The sequence below is a fragment of the Rhinoderma darwinii genome, chromosome 12 (assembly GCF_050947455.1).
Source record: "Rhinoderma darwinii isolate aRhiDar2 chromosome 12, aRhiDar2.hap1, whole genome shotgun sequence".
NCBI lineage: Eukaryota > Metazoa > Chordata > Amphibia > Anura > Rhinodermatidae > Rhinoderma > Rhinoderma darwinii.
In genome coordinates this window covers 17629759-17651606 of record NC_134698.1, presented here as the reverse complement: position 1 = coordinate 17651606, position 21848 = coordinate 17629759, and the positions used below count along the sequence as shown (strand labels likewise).

Here is a 21848-nt window from a genome sequence, read left to right as displayed (position 1 = left end):
CTGTATCAATCACTTAAATGCCGCTGTCGCTATTGACAGCGGCATTTAAGGGGTTAAACTACAGCGATCGGAGAGGACAGTGATCGCTGTAGTTGCAGTGGGATGTCGGCTGTATATTACAGCCGACATCCGATGAAGATGGAGCGAGCACAGCTCCTGTGCCCGCTTCATCCTCAGGGCGTTACTATACGCCCATTTTCGGGAAGGGGTTAATAAAAAGTGTTTGTTTTTTTTTTACACCGCTTTCTCTGATCTCCTCACGTATCTCACAGAAGTGAGGAGATCAGAGAAAGTGACAGGAGCTTTCTCCTGCAGACGACGTCAAAGACGGCTGTGATTGGTCAGTCATCAGAGACTGACCAATCACAGCAATCGCCGGCATTGGGGACTGCTAATTGGTCCCCAGGCCGGTAGCAGAGACGGTTAGCTGTCGATGACAGCTGCCGCCGCTGTTCTGTCACTATGTGATTTCACATAGTGACAGTTTATTCCTGCGCCGTAATAGTACGTCGAAGGTACGCTGGAATAAGCGGCCAGCGACGTGCTATTACGTCGAAGGTACGCAAGGGGTTAATAGGGCTGTGCTGGGTCTAGTTAGACCCAGCAGCAGCCTACCACTAATGGCACCCGGCGTCATAGATTGTAAGCTCTTGCGAGCAGGGTCCTCACTCCCCAGGTTTGAATTGTAAATGAACTTTGTCACTATGTAATGTCTGATATTGTTTGTTTCATGTTCCCTCTAAATTGTAAAGTGCTGCGTAATATGTTGGCGCTACATAAATAAAGATTATTATTATTATTATTATTATTATGTGACCAGTCACATGATCACCGGGACCAATCGAGGCAGCCTTTATTCATATACACAGCGCTCATTGACCGATGTGTAGAAGAGATCAGGGTCCCCAGGAGTCACGGCGCGGTTTTAAGGACTCCGACCGATGCCCGTATATACACAGCCAGCGGTCAGGAACCAGTTAAGGCCTAAAATAGGCTTGTCATTAAGGGGTTAAATCAGTAAAAAAAATAAAAAGAATAGTGTTCATGTAAGACTAGATGATTATTTACTGAAGAATGGCTTTGAGGGTTACAATTAATCAAGCAATGAATGACGGGTAATTTACTGAGAGGTTGGACTTGATGGACACGTGTCTTTTTGTCAACCTATGTGACTATGTATTCAGATTATGTTGGATGTTCTTTTATAACTATTAATAATTCTGGTAGTTGGTCTCTTCCTAATCCAAATATAACTTTGTCTTTTCTACAAATTAGCAATGTGGCATTAATTCCAACGATGTGAAGAAATTGGAGGAGGCCGGGTTCCACACAGTAGAGGCAGTCGCCTACGCTCCAAAGAAAGAACTCCTTAATATCAAAGGGATTAGTGAAGCCAAAGCAGACAAAATCTTGGTAAGTTAAGTGAGGGCTTTTTTTTTTTTTTTACTGTGATTGTAAGGGGTGGGAAACTGAATGTACATTCCAAAATACCATGCGTAGCTCCTGTTGCTGCAGAATTAAAGGGGTATATCCAACTTGGAAGTTTATGGCATATCCATGGGAATCTATGCTGCTGGAGCTCAATAAGGAGGGAGACTTTCATACTCTTCTACATGGCAAATGTAAGTAGTAAGTACAGCAGAATGTGTTCTTCCATTTATAACTAGAGGTACACTTTAAAAGAATTGTCCGGTTTTTGCAAGTTAATGTTCTTTTTCTATAATTTAGTTATACAAATTTCCAATATACTTTCTCTACTAATTCTCAGTTTTCAAGATCTCTGCTTGCACTCATTCAGTAGGATCATTCATTGTATACATCCAGTGGATATATTTCTGTCCATGGTCATGTGATGGACACACGTGCTGGGCTTGTTAGAAGACACAGCTCTGATACACATACCGTAACTGTAACGATCCCGGCACAGATGTGTCCGTCACGTGACCATTCACAGAGCAAACAATAAATGTTCCTACTGAATAACATGCAGCAAAGATCTTGAAAACCGTGAGGGACCAATACAGAAAGCAAATTCGAAAATTGTGTAACTTCTAATTATAGAAATTATAATTAGTAAGTAGTATATTGTTTTGCAGAACCAGGACAACCCCGTTAGGCCAGGATCACACATGCAAATTTGATAGATTTAGTTGTTTTTTTTGTTTTTTTTATTGAGCGGAACACAGAAGTGGACACAAAAAGGAAATGCATCGACCTTTCCTCACTATTGGCTCCATCTCGGGCTTTGGCTCAAAAAACAGAGGCCAAAATTGCATCAAAACAGTGTGTGTGATCCTAGCCATAAGCATTATATTCCAAATATTTTTAGGTTTATTAAGACCCCATTTTGCCTCTACGCTGCCACGACCGCACCACCAGGAGGGATTCCCTGCCTCCAGAGGAAAGACAGGAAGCAGTTTAAATTCCCCCTTCTCCTTACCCTCTCCAGTTGTTTCCTGTGTCTTGGGACACCGGAAGCAGGATCCGTGTGAGCTGCGTGGGATCAGTATTACATCATGCGCCACGGAGGAACTGGGCAGGGAGCTGGGCTCCGAGCTGCAGGTGCCTGCTCTACAGCTTTTTGGCATAAGTCGCGTGGGCAGTCCCAGGCTCCCGGACCTGTATACAGAAGGTAACGGGTCAGCGCTAACTCGGCAGCACTAGACTTAGTCATTTCTCTTGGGAAATGAAATCCCTTACTGCATGTGGGATCGGCGTCTCTAACTTCCAAGGTTGTTTAGCGCGCGTGCGCCCAGCATAGCCAGTCTCTTAAAGGTACAGAGTCTAATATTTAAAAAAAGAAAACCATTGCGTGACAAAATTTCTTATAAATCCAGCTGTGCTGGTTTGTCATGGGTATTAGTTTTTGAGTTATTTCAGTAATACTACTTGCTGAATTCCTTATGACTTCAGCCAAGATGTCCCGTGCAGAGTCTGCTGAGCCCCTAGCCCAGTAAGAACGTGGTTATATTTTTAACCCTCTGAAACGCCTCAATATTTGACTGGACAAGTCTAATATATGTTTATTTTTTCAGGGAGGTAAAGAGGGAGTTCAGAAAGTGTTGCCTATTAAAAGATGTGGAATTTTGAAAAAATTGCTTCCTGTTACACAAAAGAAAGCATTATGCCACAGATGTTTGGAGAAGGTTTTGAGCGAAAAACCTCCATCCCTTCTACAGAGTATCAGAAGTATGATATGGGAGGAGGTGGATACAGCATTAACTCAGGGCTGTCCACCCTCTCCTATGCCATCTATCCCACAGGAAATGTCAGAGTCTGATATCCATCAGGAAGAGGGAGAATTCAATTCTGGAGACTCCGACGATAGGGCCTCATGCACACATCCATCACCATTTTCACGTCCGTTTAAAACGTATCCGTGTGGTTTCCATTGTTACTCCGCGTCCGTTCCGTTTTAAACAGCATGGTCACAAAACGACTGACAAAAGTAGGACATGCACTACTTTTGACGGAACGGATGAACGGAACCGTCAAAACAACTGAAGTGTGCGTGGGCCCATAGAGGTGAATGTGTCGGGGTGCTATCGGTTAAAAAAAATGGATAGCACCCTGAAGAAAATAACTGAAGTGGGCATGAGGCCTAATAGTGGAAGACTGTTATTTTTAGCGGAAGACACAGAACAGCTTCTTAAGGCGATAAGAGCCACCATGAAAATAGAAGATGGCAAGGTGCCCAGGTATGGCCAAGATCAGATGTTTGAGGGGCTGGACTCCAGAAGAAGGAGAATTTTGCCGGTCCACGAGAATATTAAGAAATTAAGTTAAAAAGATGGACAGACTCTGAGAAGAGGCTATTTATTCCCAGGAACTTCAAGTGTAAATAACAATCAGGTGAAGATGATTCAGAAAAATGGGATAAGACCCTAAAATTGAGGCCCCAGTAGCGAGAATTTCCAAACTCTCTTCCCTACCGTCTGAAGACATGGAATTATTGAAGGACCCCCCCATGGATAGGGAGGCAGAAGGTTTAAGAGCTACTGTGTGGCCCTCCCATGTTTGCTTAAGAATACAAAGTATCGCTGCAAAATGTACTGCAAGATCATTAAGGATTTGGATGGAACAAATAGAGGATCACCTAATATCCAAGACGAGAGCAAATTTTGGCCTTCATGCCTGTGCTTGAAGACTTCATATCTGACGCATCAGCTGTTTCTATCAGACTTAAAGAGGCTCTGTCACCAGATTATAAATTCCCTATCTTGTACATGTGATCAGCGCTGTAATGTAGGTTACAGCAGTGGTTTTTTATTTCGAAAAACGATCATTTTTGACGGAGTTATGACCTATATCAGCTTTATGCTAATTAGTTTCTCAATGGACAACTGGGCTTATTTTACTTTTGACCAAGTGGGCGTTGTGGAGAGAAGTGTATGACGCTGACCAATCAGTGACCAATCAGCGTCATAGACTTCTCATTGTTCCAGCGTGATTGTGCTGTGAAAGAAGCTGGGCTGGAACAATGGGAAGTGTATGACGCTGATTGGTCACTGATTGGTCAGCGTCATACACTTCTCTCCACAACGCCCAGTTGGTCATTAAGAAACTAATTAGCATAAATCTAATATTGCTCATAACTTGCTAAAAAATTATTGTTTTTCAAAATAAAAAACACTTCTCTACATTACAGCGCCGATCAGATTATGTAGGAGATAGGGCAGTTATAATCTGGTGACAGAGCCTCTTTAATGCCAGAACAGCTGCTCTTTCCAACGTTACCAGAAGAGCTATTTGGCTTTGTTCCTTGACAGGAGACACTGGATCTAAATCTAGATTGTTCCGTAGCCTGTGAAGGTGATATGATATTCAGCACTGGGCTAGATTATATTTTTGGAAAAGCCTCCGATAGAAAGAAGGGTTTTCCTTCAGAAACCTGCTTATTCCAGCAGAGGCGGCCCTTATGGAACCAAAGAAACAAATCTTTAATCAGCTAAGAAAAGAGAGGGCAATCTAAGATGGCAAAATCAGAGGAAGAAAAACATACTGTTCATGTTTAATGCCACCTCTGGAGAAGGTACCTCCGGAAATACTCAATAATGGCAGAATTTTTGTTGGGGGTAGATTACCCATACATGGTCAAAAATGTCTTGCAGTACATGAATATTGAACATCGTGTCTCAGGACTATCAACTGGAGTTCAAATCCCTTCCCCCAGAAAATGTTATAACCACTCCAATATTAACCCCTTTTTTCAGTCAGGAAAAGCTTGAGAGAGAAGTAGAGCTTCTCCTTCAAAAACAGGTCGTGATTACAGTAAAGCCTTTGCAGCACAACTAGGGTTATTATTCCCCCTTTGTTTCTAGTCTCCAAATCAAACGAGAAATTCAGACGAATAGTAAACCTGAAATGTCTGCACAAACATATCCAGCACAAAAAGTTCAAAATGGAGACTATTGCTTCTACAATCCATCTGCTCAGAGCCTATTGCTTCATGGCCTTAATAGATCTACAGACTGCATACTTTCATGTACTAATACATCCAGACTCGCAAAGATTCCTGAGGTTTGCAGTAACGTTGAATGCGGAAGTTCATCATCTTCAGTTCAAAGTCCTACCATTTGCCCCCAGAATCTTCACCAAGATTGTCAGAAGTCACAGCTTCTCTTCATCAAAAGGAAATACTAATCATCCCATACTTGAACGATCTATTAATCTCAGCAGATTCGGAACAGATTGAGTTCCCACCAAAAAAACAACTTTTGGCATCCCTGGGCTGGCTGATCAACCTAGAAATGTCAGACCTGATACCATAAAAATCAAAGGTCTTTCTAGGGATTCTCTTGAATTCACGGGATCAGGCTTCGTTCCTACCAAGAGAGAAGAGAGACTCACTAGTCCGGTCACTTCCTTCTGTTTTTCAGGCATCCGCTTCAATAAGGGAAATAATGTCAGTATTTAGGTTACTGACATCCTCCATTCCAGCAGTCAGATGGGACCGGGCACACTTAAGAACTCTTCAGAACTTCTGTCGGGACAAAATGGAGACTAGAAGAAAATCTATTGGTCGCAGAAACATCCAGTAGTTTTAACCACAGATGCCAGTCAGTCCGGCTGGGGAGCCCATTCCGGTCAAAACATGGTCCAGGTATCCTGGAATCTCTCTATCAAGAGCTTTGTCAAACCTAAGAGAACTAAATGCAATTTGGGAAGCTCTGAAGGCCCAAGAAGGTCTATTAAAATGCAAGGATATCAGGATATTTTCCCTATCGCCCTATATTCGGACAACTCCACAGTGGTGGCATACATAAACGGACAAGCCGGTACAAGAATCCTAAGTCTGTTAACCCGGTCTCTGAAAATATTGTAGTTAGCAGAATCCTCTCTGTTCCCTCTCAGCTGTTCACCTCAGGGGAATAGACAACCAGAAGGCAGATTTCCTAAGCCGTCATATCTTTTAGGGGGAGTGGAGCCTGAATCGGGAAGTTTTCAATCAGATTACAAACCTATGGAATGTCCCGGGAGTAGATCTGTTTGCTTCTCGAAAGGTGGACAGTTTTTGTTTTTTTTCCCTTTCTCAGGATTTTCCAAAGGGGTTGAATGCTTTCTCCCATTCTTCGAAAAAAAGGCCTGTTGTATGACTTTCCCCATCTCCGGTTGATTCCGAGAACACATAAAAGATCAGACAGATTCTGCAAAAGTAATTCTGATTGCTTGTTTTTGGCCAAGAAGGGTCTGGTTTTTATGGCTTTGAAAAATTTCACCAGCAACCCCATGGGTTCTTCTGGAGAGTCACTCTCCTGTCCCAGGGCCCAGTATTTCACCCAGAGGTAAAAAAACAAACAAAACCTGTGCCTAACTGCATGGCTCTTGAGGCAGAATCTGGTAAAAATAAAAAATAAAGGCCTGTCTGATCAGGTTATTGTCAATCTACTAGCCAGTAGAAAAAAAGTCACCTCAGAGATTTACCTTAGAACCAGGAGAACCTTCTGTAAATTCATGGGTAAACCTGTCAGTATCTCTAGAGGTCCAGATATCCCTTTTTATTTTTAGAACTTTTACAGGAAAGTTTTTAAATAAAAATCTTAGGCCCAGTACATTGAGGGTCCAGGTTTCCTCTCTTAGCACCCTATTTAAGGCTAGGGCATCCAAGCAACCTCGGGTTCAAAGGTTTCTGAGGACGGCCTGTAGACTGAGGCCCTCTTTAACCCCTTAAGGACACAGCCTGTTTTGGCCTTCAGGACACAGCCAATTTTTTCAAATCTGACATGTTTCACTTTATGTGGTAATAAATTCGGTATACTTTTACCTATCCAAGCGATTCTGAGATTGTTTTCTCGTGACACATTGGACTTTATGTTACTGGCAAAATTTGCTCAATACATTAAGTATTTAATTGTGAAAAACACCAAAATGTAGCGAAAAATTGCAAAAATTAGTATTTTTCTAAATTTATATGTATCTGCTTGTAAGACAGATAGTAATACCACACTAACATCCCCCATATGTCTACTTTAGATTGGCATCGTTTTTAGAACATCCTTTTACTTTTCTATGACATCACAAGGATTAGAACTTTAGCAGAAATTTCTCACATTTTCAAGAAAATTTCAAAAGGCTATTTTTACAGGGACCAGTTCAGATGTGAAGTGGATTTTAGGGCCTTATATATTAAAAACCTTCTAAGTCACCCCATTTTAAAAACTTCACCCCTCAAAGTATTCAAAACAGCATTTAGAAAGTTTCTTAACCCTTTTAGATGTTTCACAGGAATTAAGGCAAAATAGATGTGACATTTTAAAATGTCTTTTTTTTTTTTTTTGTTGCAGAAATTTATTTTTCATCTATATTTTTTGTAGCACAAAGTTTTACCAGAGAAACGCAACTCAATATCTATTGGCAAGATTCTGCAGTTTTTCGAAATACCCCACATGTGGCCCTAGTGCACTTATTGACTGAAACACAGGCCTCAAACAAAGCCATTAGAGGATTTTGGGGCCTCCTTTTTATTAGAAAATATTTTAGGCTCCATGTCGGGTCTGAAAGACTCTTGCGGCGCCAAAACAGTGGAAATCTCCCAAAAGTGACCCGATTTTGGAAACTATACCCCTTGAGGAAATTATCTAAGGGTATAGTGAGCATTTTGACCCCGCAGGTTTTTTGCAGAAATTATTTGAAGTAGGCCGTGAAAATGAAACTACATTCTTTCAAAGAAAATGTAGGTTTAGCTAATTTTTTCTAATTTCCACAAGGACTGAAAGGAGAAAATGCACCACTACTTTTGTAAAGCAATTTCTCCCGAGTAAAACAATACCCCGCATGTGGTCATAAAAGGCTGCTTGGACATACGGCAGGGCTTAGAAGGGAAAGAGCGCCATTTGGCCTTTTGGAGCTCAAATTTAGCAGGAATGGTTTGCAGAGGCCATGTCACATTTGCAAAGCTCCTAAGGGACCAAAACAGTGAATTCACCAAGAAAGTGACTCCATTTAGGAAACTACACCCCTTGAGGAATTCATCTAGGGGTGTAGTGAGCATTTTGACCCACAGATGTTTCAGAGATTTTATTAGAATTGGGCAGTGAAAAAAAAAAAAAATCCTTTTTCTTCAATAAGACGTAGTTTTAGCTGAAAATGTTTCATTTTCTCAACAAATAAATGAAAAAAAGCACCCCAACACTTGTAAAGCAACTTCTCCTGTGTACGGCAATACCACATATGTGGTCATTAACTGCTGTTTGGGCACAGAGTAGGGCTCAGAAGGGAAGGAGCGCCATTTGGCTTTTGGAGTACAGATTTTGCTGTATTGGTTTCTGGACACTATGTCGAATTTGCAAAGTCCCTGTGGGACCAAAACAGTGGATCCCCCCCAGAAGTGACCCCATTTTGGAAACTACACCCCTCAAGGTATTCACCTAGGGGTGTACTGTGCTGGCAGAAATTGGTGTGCACTCGATGTTGCAGAGTGAAAATGGGATTTTTTCCATAGATATGCCAATATGTGGCGCCCAGCTTGTGCCACTGGAGACACACACACCCCAAAAATTGTTAAAAGGGTTCTCCCGGGTATGGCGATGCCATATATGTGGAAGTAAACTGCTGTTTGGGCACACTGTAGGGTTCAGAAGGGAGGTAGCCGCATTTGGCTTTTGGAGTGTGGATTTTGCTTGTAGTAGTTTTTGTTTGGAGTCATACTGGTGTTTCCGTTTATAATGTGGGGGTACATGTAAGCCGGGCGGAGTATATAAGGGGCATAGTCAGGTGGTATAATAATGGGGTAAGAAAAAACAATAAAGTGATCCATAGATGTGTGTTATGCTGTGACACAATCCTTTCTACACAGGCCGGTGTCGCACTAATAAATGGTCCTTACTTATTCCTCTTTTGGTCCACACTCGGGATCTTTGCAGTTTCAGGAATTTAGCTGGGAAGTGTTGTCCTGGTATAATACGGGCACCCTCGCTTTCAGCAGATATGTTGGAGCCCTCCCTTCCTGGTTCCTTAATTTTAGGGGCCTTGATAATTCGCCACTTGAAACAGAAGAAACGTTCCCCTCGGGCCGGCACAACTGCATATTTTTATTTCCTGGCTTATTGGAGCCTTAACTAATTTTATTTTTTCATAGACGTAGTGGTATGAGGGCTGTTGTTTTTGCGGGACGAGCTGGAGTTTTTATTGGTACCATTTTGGGGTACATACGACTTTTTGATCACTTGTTATCCTTTTTTTTGGAGGCAACGTGACCAAAGAACAGCAGTTCTGGCATATTTTTTTAATTCTTTTTATACAGCGTTCACCATGCGTTATAAATTACACGTTACCTTTATTCTGCGGGTCAGTCCGATTCTGGCGATACCTAATTTATAGCACTTTTTATGTTTTAAAACTTTTTGCACAATAAAATTAATTTTGTAAAGAGAATGGATTTTTTCTGTCGCCAAGTTGTGAGAGCCATAATGGTTTTAATTTTTTAGTCGACGGATCTGTATGAGGGCTTGTTTTTAGCGAGACGAGTTATAGTTTTTATAGGTACCATTTTTAGGTACATGCGACTTTTTGATCACTTTTTATTTCCGGCGTTCACTGTGCGGAATAAATAACATAATATTTTTATAGTTAAGGTCGTTACGGTCGCAGCGATACCAAATATGTATGGCTTTATTATTTTTTTCAATAATAAATGACTTGATAAAGGAAAAAGGGTGATTGTGTTTTGTGTTATTATTTGAAACTTTTATTGTATTTTTTTACAACTTTTATTTTTACTTTTTTTTACACTTTTCTTTACACTTTTATTTAGTCCCACTAGGGAACTTGAATGTTCAACTGTTTGTTTGATGTTCTAATACATTGCACTACCTATGTAGTGCAATGTATTGGAACTGTCAGTTGTTCACTGACAGGAAGCCGATCAGGCTCCGCCTCTGGGCGGGGCCTAATCAGCTTACGTAATGGCAGACAGGAGTCCATTGTTAGGGCTCCTGTTGCCATAGTAACAGTCGCCAGCCTTGCCATCGCATGGCAAGGCTGCCGATTTGCTACAAATCTCTAGGATGCAGCAATCACAATGGATCGCTGCATCGAAGGGGTTAATGCCTCCTGCCTCCCATTGGCATCAATGGGAAGTGTTTGCTGGTGCGGTTTCCACGTGAATTTTTTTTTCCATAAAATGCAACAAAAAACTGAACAGGGCCTAAAGGGAGAAAATGAAGTTGGTTTTTTTTCTTGTCTGAAAAGTGGTAGGCAAAATTTGATATCTGAATTAATGTATTGAAATGCCTCCATGTGTCCATTCTGCAGAATTTCCTTGTTTGTTCAGTACCTGGACAATTGGTTTGAGCTGGACTTTTAATCCCACATCAGTCATGGGAGACTAAGGGCAATTTTTTTCCAATCTAAATATCTTTAGATCATGCTCCTAGGATACCGCACTAGCTGAATGACTAAGATTTTAAGTAGCTCACTTCCATGGGAGTTACGGAAGTTCACGTCCTGCCCTTTTGTGCACCCATTCACAGCCTGGATTCGGCGACTAATGGCCTGCCTCACCAGGTGGGGTCACCACCCATGGGACCCACAGCGATTTAAACCTTTATAGACAATAAATGTCTGTGGTAAAGCAACCCATTAAATGGGTAACTAAACTTTTTGGGAAAAACTTCTGAAGTATCACTGACAAGTCAAAAATTTTGATCCGTAGGGGGGTGGAGCAATAAGACCCCCAACAGATTGCTAAAACAAAGCGGCGTAAGCGCTCGGGCAACCACTGTGCCGCTTCGCTTCTGATTTGCTTTCCTCAGTCTGAGCCCGTTTTCTACTTGCTCAGCTTTGGAAAGCAGATCAGAAGCGAAGCGGCACAGCGCTCACCCAAGTGTTTCCACCGTATGGTTTTAGCGATCAGTAGGGGTCTCTGTGCTCGGAACCCCATTAATCACAACTTGACAGGTCACTATGAGAAGTGAAAAGTTTTTTTTAAAAGTATAGTTGGGGTATGTTCTCATGGCAGCGTCTGTAACGGCTGAAATTACGGGGCTGTTTTCAGGAAAAAACCGCTCCGTAATGGCATGTTGAGGCGCTTTTTGCTCCATTTACGTCTGGAGAAGCGACGGGCACTTTGACGCGGGCGTATTTTTTACGCCCCGCCTTTTGACAGAGGGGCGTAAAAAAAATGACAGTGTGCACAGAACATCGTAAGACCCATTCTAATGAATGGGCAGATGTTTGCCAACGCTATCAAGCCGCATTTTCGGACGTAAATCGAGGCGTAAAACGCCCGAATTACGTCCGTAAATAAGCCGTGTGAACATACCCTTAACCCTTTTAATGTAGTCAGTATTTTTCAGTTCTTTACCTTAAGAACATAATCATGTAATGCAAAGTTTCCCCGGTAGCTGAAGGCTTGAATCACACCTGAAGTTTTTTTGTGCCAAACGAAGTAGCTCTAAAGAGAAGTAAAATGTATAAAGGAAACACAACGCTTCTCTCTTTTGTATCCACTGCTGTGTTTGGCTGAAATGCACCATAAATTGCATGTGCGATTCCAGCCTAGGGGAATCCACACACTTGGCAGGTTTGCTGCAGATTATTCTGCACCGAATCTGCAATAGAATCTGCGCGTGTTACGGTGGATTTGCTGCCGATTTAACCCCTTCTACATTAAAAGGATGAAATCCGCGGTCCACATCCGCAACAGAATGAGCATGCTGTGGCTTTGAAAATTGTGCGTGCTGCGTGATCATTTTGGCGCATATTGTATGACCTGTTAGACGCCATTCTCTTCCTTTACAACACTTTTGAGCTGGCTTATTTTGCGCCAGAATCTTATGCCAGTTTTTTAGCATTTATGGAGCACATTTTAATCCACGCACCCTTTACTGCAAAACCAAGCCTTTGCATTTTTCTACACTTTCTAGACCCAGACACGGTAGTACCTCTGCCCCAATGTTCGTTGTAATATAGTTCAATAAACATGTCTCCTGTTGTCTTCCAGGCAGAGGCTGCAAAACTTGTTCCCATGGGATTTACAACCGCAACAGAGTTCCACCAGAGACGTTCTGAGATCATACAGATTTCCACAGGCTCAAAAGAATTGGACAAGTTGTTGCAAGGTGCGTTCCGTTTTCTTCATTTGCGATCTACTTGATTCACTTCATACAATTGACCGCATTTCCAAATCACATTCCTTTGTTTTAATTGTCAGTGTTTTTGTAATGGTTTTCTGTAGGGGGTATCGAAACCGGATCAATTACTGAAATGTTTGGAGAGTTTCGAACCGGGAAGACGCAGTTGTGTCACACTCTAGCCGTCACCTGTCAGGTATGCATTGGCGTGTGACACTTTTTCCTTATTTATATGCGAATGATTTTGTTATGGTCACGGCCATGTTCCCAAGTCTATTACCAAGTCATGAAACTTTTATGCATTTAAAGGGGTTGTGCCATCCTATTAGGGTATTCGGATGTCATAGAGCGGTGTCCCCCGCTTGGGACCCTCTCTGTTCCAAAACGGAGAGCACCTTCTTGCATTACATGTCTGGCCATTCATAATTGTGTAAGCTGACCAGAGCTTCCCCTGGCTTCTTTTTGAAAATAGGTTGTCTTCACGAGTCATCCCCTTTTTAATTCTCTAACATATTTGTATGGTTTTGGGCAGTCCTACTTATAAGTGTCCATGACCTGCTATAGTCTACAACAACAAAAAAAATAATTCTGCTCACCTCTCATTCTTGTGTCTGCATGCCTCCATTGACATTGACCTTCTCTTCCTGAGTCTTGTCTCGGGGCTCATTCACACAGCAATGTACAGAGGCCGTATGACTCCCAAATATGAGGCCCTATGGGATCCGTGGAGTGCCGTATGTACGGAGATATGCTTTCTTAGTAGCAGCTCTTCTAAGGAAGAATATGTTCATACATCCAGAGTCTAACGGAGCATGCCGTGATTTCTATTCTATTGGATACTTACGGAATTAAACTTCTGAGGCATACAGCGGTACAGTAGAGGCCTATATCACCTTTATGACTGCCCTATTACGACTCTGAACAAAATGGAGCCATAATACGGCATGTGCAAGAGCCCTTATTCTTGCTAAATTTTGTATCCACTCATCTAGAATAGCATAACCAAGTTTGTTTACTAGATTCTTGTGTTGACCGAATATGTGCTGCATTGCGACTGTATTAGGCTCTGTTCACATCTGCGTTGGGGTCCCGTTGTGACGTTCCGTCGGAGGTTTCCAACTACGCTATTGCATCCAGCAAAACGACTGATCCGGTGCACCGAAGAGACAAACGGATACCAGGGGCACCGGCTCCGTCACCACTGAAATCAATGGTGATTAACCCCTTCCCGACATACGCCGTATATATACGGCGCTGTCGGGAGGTGGTTCCCGCAAAGCGCCGTATATATACGGCGCAGTGATGGTGCGGGCTCAGAAGCAGAGCCGGCACCATCACCGCGGGGTGACAGCTGTATTATACAGCTGGCACCCTCCTGTAACTGCCAGGACCGGAGCTACTCTCCGATCCGGCAGATTAACCCCTCAGATGCTGCGCTCAATAGAGCGCAGCATCTGATAGGTTTTCACCCGATCGGCAACCCAGTGATGCAATCGCTGGGTTGCTGTGGCAATCGGACGCCAGAAAATGGCGTCCGAGTCTGCCTTGTACGGGAGCCGATGAGGACCCGCCTGCGGCGAGTCCTCATAGGCTTGCTGTCAGTGAATAACTGACAGCGCTAATACACTGCACTACGTATGTAGTGCAGTGTATTAGAGTAGCGATCGGGGCATCAGGCCCTCATGTCCCCTAGTGGGACAAGTAAAAAAAGTAAAAAAAAGTAAATAAAAATGTGGTAAAACAATAAAAACACACACATTTCAAATAAAAATAAAGCTAAACTGACTTTTTTCCCATAGTAAGTCTTTTATTATGGGAAAAACCGTAAAAATAAAAAAAACTATACATAATTGGTATCGCCGCGTCCGTAACGACCCAAACTACAAAACTATTATGTAATTTATCCCGCACGGTGAACGCGGTAAAAAAAAAACATGAAAAACAGCGCCAGAATCTTTGTTTTTAGGTCACATCTCCTTCCAAAAAATGCTATAAAAAGTGATCAAAAAGTCACATTTACTCCAAAATAGTACTAATAAAAAACGCCAATCCGTGCCGCAAAAAATAATCCCTGACACCGCTTTGTGCACGCAAAAATAATAAAGTTATGGGTCTTAGAATGTCGACAGAGAAAACAAATGATTTTATAAAAAAAGTGATTTTATTGTGCAAAAGCTGCAATACATAAAAAAAACTATATAAATTTGGTATCGCCGTAATCGTATCGACCCGCAGAATAAAGCTAACATGTAATCTAGGGCGCACTGTGGATGCCGATAAAAAAAACCAATAAAAAACTATTCCAGAATTGCTTGTTTTTGGTAATTTCCTTTACCAAAAAATGAAATAAAAAGTGATCAAAAAGTCGTATGTGTTCTAAAATGGTACCAATAAAATCTACAGCCCGTCTCGCAAAAAACAAGCCCGCACACCGCTCAATCAACTGAAAAACAAAAAAGTTACGGCACTAGTAATGCGGTGATGAAATAACATCTCAATGCGCAGGCCGGAGGGGAACATTCCTTCAGTTTCAGGGCCATAGTATTTAGGAACTAGGAAAGGGAATGGACATAGCACATCCGCTGGAAGCGAGGGCGCCCGTATTATACCAGCGCAAAACTTTCCCAGCAATATTTCCCAAACTACGAAGGAGAAAATGTCCCCAAAAGGTGCAGATCCTTACAAAAGGGGGATAAGAAAGAAAACCGTTTATCAGTGCGACACTGGCCTGTGCATAACGGATCGCTCCACAGCGTAACCCACATCTATGGAGAATTGTATTATTTACCCCATTATTATACCCTCTTATTATGCCCTGATGTACTCCGCACAGATTACATATACCCTGATGTACTCCGCACAGATTACATATGCCACCACATTATAAGCTGAAATACCAGCAAAACCCCAAACAGAACTATTACCAAGCAAAATCCATGCTCAAAATGGCGGTCTTTCCCTTCTTAGCCCTACAGTGTGCCCAAACAGCAATTTATGGCCACAAGTAAGGCATTACCATGCCCGGGAGAACCCGCTTAACAATTTATGGGGTAAGATTCTCTAGGGGCACAACATCTTGTGCGGTGAATGGGCAGATCAGTGGAGAAATTGCAATTTTCACTTTGCACCATCCACTGCGTATTCATTTCTGAAAAACACCTGCGGAGTCTAAATTGTCACTACATCCCTTGATAAATGCCTTTAGGGGTGTAGTTTCTAAAACGGGGTCACTTTTGTTTGGTACATCAGGGGTTTTGCAAATGCAACATGGCATCCGCAACCCATTCCAGCAAAATCTACGCTCCAAAAGATAAATACCGCTCCTTTTCTTCTGAATTCTCCCATATATGTAAACAGTCGATTATAACCACATATGGGGTGTTACCGTACTCGGGAGAAATTACTTTACAAATGTTGGGGTGCTTTTTCTTCTCTATTCCTTGTAAAAATGAAAAATGTGTATCTAAAACTACATCTTGTTGGAAAAAAAAAATATTTTTCATTTTCATGGCTTAATTCTAATTAATTCATCAAAAAACCTTTGGGATCAAAATTTTCACTATACCCCTAGATGATTCCTCAGGGGGTGCAGTTTCCCAAATGGTGTCACTTTTGGGGTGTTTCCACTGTACTAGTACTACAGGGGCTCAGCAAATATGACATGACACCCAGAAACCATTCCAAAATCCAAATGGTGCTCCTTCCATTCTGAGCCCTACCGTGTGTCCAAACAGATGTTTGTGACCACATGTGGGGTATTATTTTACTCGGGAGAAGTTGCTTTACAAATGTTGTGGTGCTTTTTCTCCTTCAGTCCTTGTGGAAATGAAAAAAAAATACCTAAACCTACATTTTCTTTGAAAAAATGTAGATTTTCATTTTTACGGCCTAGTTACAATAAGTTCTGTAAAAAACCTGTGGGGTAAAACTGCTCACTCTACCCCTAGATAATTCCCTCATGGGGTGTAGTTTCCAAAATGGGGTCACTTGTTGGGGGTTTCCACTGTTTTGTCCCCTCAGGAGCTTTGCAAATGCGACATGGCCTCCGCAAACCATTCCTGCTAAATTTGAGTTCCAAAAGCCAAATGGCGCACTTTCCCTTCTCAGCCTCGCCGTGTGTCCAAACAGCCGTTTATTACCACATGTGGGGTATTGTTTTACTCGGGAGAAATTTCTTTACAAATTTTATGGTGCTTTTTCTCCTTTAGTCCTTGTGGAAATGAAAAAAAATTAGCTAAACCTACATTTTATTTGAAAAAATGTAGATTTTCATTTTCACAGCCTACTTGCAAAAATTTCTGCAAAAAACCTGTGGGGTCAAAATGCTCACTATACCCTAGATAATTTCCTCAAAGGGTATAGTTTCCAAAATGGGGTCACTTGTTGGGGGTTTCCACTGTTTTGTCACCTCTGGGGCTTTGCAAATGCGACATGGCCTCCGCAAACCATTCCTGCTAAATTTGAGCTCCAAGAGCCAAATGGCGCTCTTTCCCTTCTAAGCCCTGCCGTGTGTCCAAACAACTGTTTATTACCACATGTGGGGTATTGTTTTACTCGGGAGAAATTGCTCTACAAATGTTGTGGTGCTTTTTCTACTTTAGTTCTCTTGGAAATGAAAAAAAATTAGCTAAACCTACATTTTATTTGAAAAAATGTAGATTATCATTTTCATGACCTAGTTCCAAAAATTTTTGCAAAAAAACTGGCCGGTCAAAATGCTTGCTACACCCCTAGATAAATTCCTCGAGGGGTATAGTTTCCAAAATGGGGTCACTTGTTGGGGGTTTCCACTGTTTTGTCACCTCAGGGGCTTTGCAAATGTGACATGGCCTCCGCAAACCATTTCTGCTAAATTTGAGCTCCAAGAGCCAAATGGCGCACTTTCCATTCTAAGCCCTGCCGTGTGTCCAAACAACCGTTTATTACCACATGTGGGGTACTGTTTTACTCGGGAGAAATTGCTCTACAAATGCTGTGGTGCTTTTTCTACTTTAGTTCTTTTGGAAATGAAAAAAAATTAGCTAAACCTACATTTTATTTGAAAAAATGTAGATTTTCATTTTCATGGCCTAGTTCCAAAAATTTTTGCAAAAAAACTGGCCGGTCAAAATGCTTGCTACACCCCTAGATAAATTCTTCGAGGGGTGTAGTTTCCCAAATGGGGTCACTTTTGGGGGGTTTCCACTGTTTTAGTTCCCCTAGACCTGTTCAAAGCTGACATGGTGCCTAAAATATATTCTAATAAAAAGGAGGCCCAAAATCCACTAGGTGCTCCTTTGCTTCTGAGGCCGGTGCTTCAGTCCAGTAGCACGCTACGGCCACATGTGGGATATTTCCTAAAACTGCAGAACCTGGGCAATAAATATTGAGTTGCATTTCTTGGGTAAAACCTTCTGTGGTACAAAAAAAATGGATTCAAAATGAATTTCTGGAAAAAAATAATGAACTTTGTAAATTTCACCTCTACTTTGCCTTAATTCCTGCGCAATGTCTAAAGGGTTAAGAAACTTTCTAAATGCTGTTTTGAATACTTTGAGGGGTGCAGTTTTTAAAATGGGGTGACTTATTGGCGGTTTCTAATATCTAAGGACCTCAAAGCCACTTCACAACTGAACTGGCCCCTGTAAAAATAGCATTTTGAAATTTTCTTGAAAATGTGAGAAATTGCTGCTAAAGTTCTAAGCCTTGTAACGTCCTAGAAAAATAAAATGATGATCAAAAAACGATGCCAATCTAAAGTAGACATATGGGGGATGTTAGTTAGCAACATTTTTGTGTGGTATAACTGCCTGTCTTACAAGCAGATGCATTTAAATTGAGAAAAATGTTAATTTTTGCAATTTTTCGCTAAATTTTGGTGTTTTTCACAATAAATACTGAATGTATCGGGCAAATTTTGCCAGTAACATAAAGTCCAATGTGTCACGAGAAAACAATCTCAGAATCGCTTGGATAGGTAAAAGCATTCCGGAGTTATTACCACATAAATTGAAACATGTCAGATTTGAAAAATGAGGCTCTGTCAGGAAGGTCAAAAGTGGCCAAAGAGGGAAGGGGTTAAGGTGTAAACCTCTTGTTTTTGTCGGTGTCCGTTTGTCTGCTCAGGGTCCCGTTCTGACGGAGAGCACCGACGGAACATCAGAACGGGAGCCCAACTTAGATATGAACAGAGCCTTATTGGTATGTCTTAGATTCGTGTAATATGAATCCAGTCCCCTGAATCTCCAAGGTCTTATGTCAATAGGTCAATGTTTTTTCTTGTTGGTCTTGGTTTGAGCTTTTCTGCATTTTCAGCTTCCCATTGATAGAGGTGGCGGTGAAGGGAAAGCGATGTACATAGATACAGAGGGTACCTTCAGACCAGAAAGGCTGCTTGCTGTTGCGGAAAGGTTGGACTCACATTTTGTTGTATTCTAAATCTGACTCTCCACAAAACAGATTTTGGTGCATCTGCGATTGTTTTCCATTTTAGGTATGGCTTGTCGGGCAGTGATGTTCTGGACAATGTGGCTTATGCACGCGCCTTCAACACGGACCACCAGACGCAGCTTTTATACCAGGCTTCCGCCATGATGGCAGAATCTAGGTAATCAGAATTAAACCCGATCTTTGCTCCTATATGAGAACATGAGCCATGTTTCTGAGAACGGTTCTAGCTTTGTATACAGTGTTTTCCTACATCAGCCGCTTTTGCTAGTTGGATCTATAAAATAGTGAAGGTATTGCAGCCATGTTTTAAAAGCAATGATTTTGCCAGACCGACTATTACTACAGGGGGGGCATCTCGACTTGGGTAAAATTGCAGGGTAATTGCAAGACTAAGGCCCTATTCACACAGTTTTTTTTTTTGCAGGCAGAAAACTGCCTGGAAAAATCTTTTTTTTGTTTTTTTTTGTGGTTTTGCACCACACACGTGTTGCCGTGATTTTTTTTTGGATTTTTTTTTTTTTGTTTTTAGCGATCTCCAACAGAAAGATGAAATAACCATGAGTATTTTTTGCCGAAAAATGCGGCCAAAAAAGCGTTTATTTCCGTCTCCCATTGATTTCAATGGGGTTTTTTGAGGTGGAAAACGCCTCAAGATAGCTATGTTGCTGCTTTTTCGCTCGTGTTTTTTTTCACCTCCCATTGAAATGAATGGGAGTCTATTTCGGACGTTTTTTGCGGCAAAGAACTGTCTGAATCGGGCCTAACTCAGCGTTTTCAATGGGAAACAGGCAAACTAATATATATTTTTATTTTATTTTTTCCATAAACCTGAAGATCTTGTTTTGCTTTTGCAGCTGGAGCTTCACATTGAGCGCTGCTTCGTTTACTGGCCACCAATATTTCCATGTTGTGTTGCTTTTAGGTATGCCCTTCTTATAGTGGATAGCGCTACAGCTCTATACAGAACAGATTACTCGGGCAGAGGGGAATTGTCTGCACGTCAGATGCACTTGGCTCGTTTTCTGAGGATGTTGCTGCGACTTGCAGATGAGGTATGACTGTGCGCTCCAGGGCAGACTTTTTAAATATGCAAATATTTTTTACTTGTGAAGATTTGGTTATAATGCCTGCGTTACCCACTTCTTTTGTTTTTTTTTACCCTTTTTATTTAGTTTTGTAACTCCCTCTAATATCTGCTTAATATTTTCAGTTCGGTGTAGCTGTTGTGATTACCAACCAGGTAGTAGCTCAGGTAGATGGAGCCGCCATGTTTGCTGCTGATCCTAAAAAACCCATAGGAGGAAACATCATCGCCCACGCATCCACAACAAGGTGAGCGAGTATGTGTTGTATAACTGGCACCTAATAGTCCCCACTAATTCTTTATATTACATAGTATGTTATGCTGTATAGTCGGCAACTGGATTGAATATGGTAATAGTGGGTGTCCTCGACACAGACCAGGGTTTCAACGGAAAACTTCTAAAATTCCATTGTCCTAAGTTCAGTGACACCTATAAACTGGGTGGTTTTGGGTTTGCAAGATTTACACCTGGAGCTGTTAAAATAACTGGCTTATTTTTTTCCCATAGACTGTACTTACGAAAGGGTAGAGGAGAAACCCGGATCTGCAAGATCTATGACTCGCCTTGTTTGCCGGAGGCTGAGGCTATGTTTGCAATAAATGCTGATGGGGTAGGTGATGCCAAGGACTGAACACAAGCCCGGAGTCAGCAGCTGGTACCAAGGAAGGGTAAAGATAGGTCATATTAACCTTGATGGTGAATGTTACCAGGCTTAGAAACTGTAAATCCACAATATTCTCCGACTTCAGAAGATCATTTCCAAGGATCTGAAGTTCATTGCTCCATGTTCCCCTTTTTTATTTTTTTATTTTTTTATTTTTTTCTCCAAAAAGCCATCGATTCTCCTTACACTTTATTAAGCAATTTGTTTGTTATGTACAAACTAAAGGCATCACAATTTGAGTGAAATGATCTAACAATATAACCTGCTAAATACAAAACGCCACGTCGCCCAAACCTCCTATTCCAGGAGTTGTAAAATAAATGTACATGTGTTTTATCTTGTATAAGTATTAGTTGGTTTGTATGTTATACGTGTATATATTGAAATATGATTTGAAAATAAACTACTACACAATCGTTTCAGTTTGTGCCTAAACACGAATAGATTTTGTATACGTCCGTACATTTACTATAAGATGTAGTGTCGCTGTGGAAACCGTAAAGAGGAACCATGCGTAATTTTAAGACGAAGAGCCAGACCTGAGGCTTCCAAGGAACAAGGGGTTGTAAAATTGTGCCAACCCTAAAGAGCCCTTATTTTAAACTGGATGAGGCATTGCGGTACGTTGTTAGTAAGGTTTTTTCAGTTGGGTTTTTTTTCTCCCCATTTTTGTAGCAGTTTTCCAAAAATGCTGCGTGCTCGTGGTGTTTTATTGCATTTGGCCTTTGCCTCACATGCGTGTGAATATTCCAGAGCCACTGAAGGGCAGGTAGAGATACAGCGCAGAGATCCTGTGTCACCTTGACCCGTTATTTGCAGCAGCCTCCATGATCAATTATAAGGCACTGAAATGAGCCACTACAGCAGGGGTCTCACATTCGGCCGGGTAGGTGGGCCACATATAGAAAAAATTTGAAGTTACTTTCAAATTTGATACAATACAAAATTACTACATTACTATAATTCTATTACACTGCTATAATACTACATTACTATAATGCTACACTATAATACTACATTACTATAATACTACATTACTATAATGCTACACTATAATACTACTACATTACTATAACACTACACTATAATACTACTACA

General features: G+C 41.5%; 1 protein-coding gene across 2 annotated transcripts in view; it reads left to right on the top strand.

Moving 5' to 3' along the window:
* RAD51 (RAD51 recombinase) overlaps positions 1–21185 on the top strand; it is a 32001-nt gene extending 10816 nt beyond the window's left edge. For both annotated transcript variants that reach the window (XM_075843419.1, XM_075843418.1), the window contains 8 exons: positions 1276–1413; positions 12443–12560; positions 12677–12768; positions 18867–18961; positions 19045–19158; positions 19924–20053; positions 20212–20333; positions 20594–21185. In XM_075843419.1, coding sequence (XP_075699534.1) covers positions 1276–1413; positions 12443–12560; positions 12677–12768; positions 18867–18961; positions 19045–19158; positions 19924–20053; positions 20212–20333; positions 20594–20717 — 933 coding nt within the window. In that variant the 3' untranslated portion in view covers positions 20718–21185. The remainder of the gene's footprint in view (positions 1–1275; positions 1414–12442; positions 12561–12676; positions 12769–18866; positions 18962–19044; positions 19159–19923; positions 20054–20211; positions 20334–20593) is intronic.
* The last annotated feature ends 663 nt before the right edge of the window (positions 21186–21848 follow it).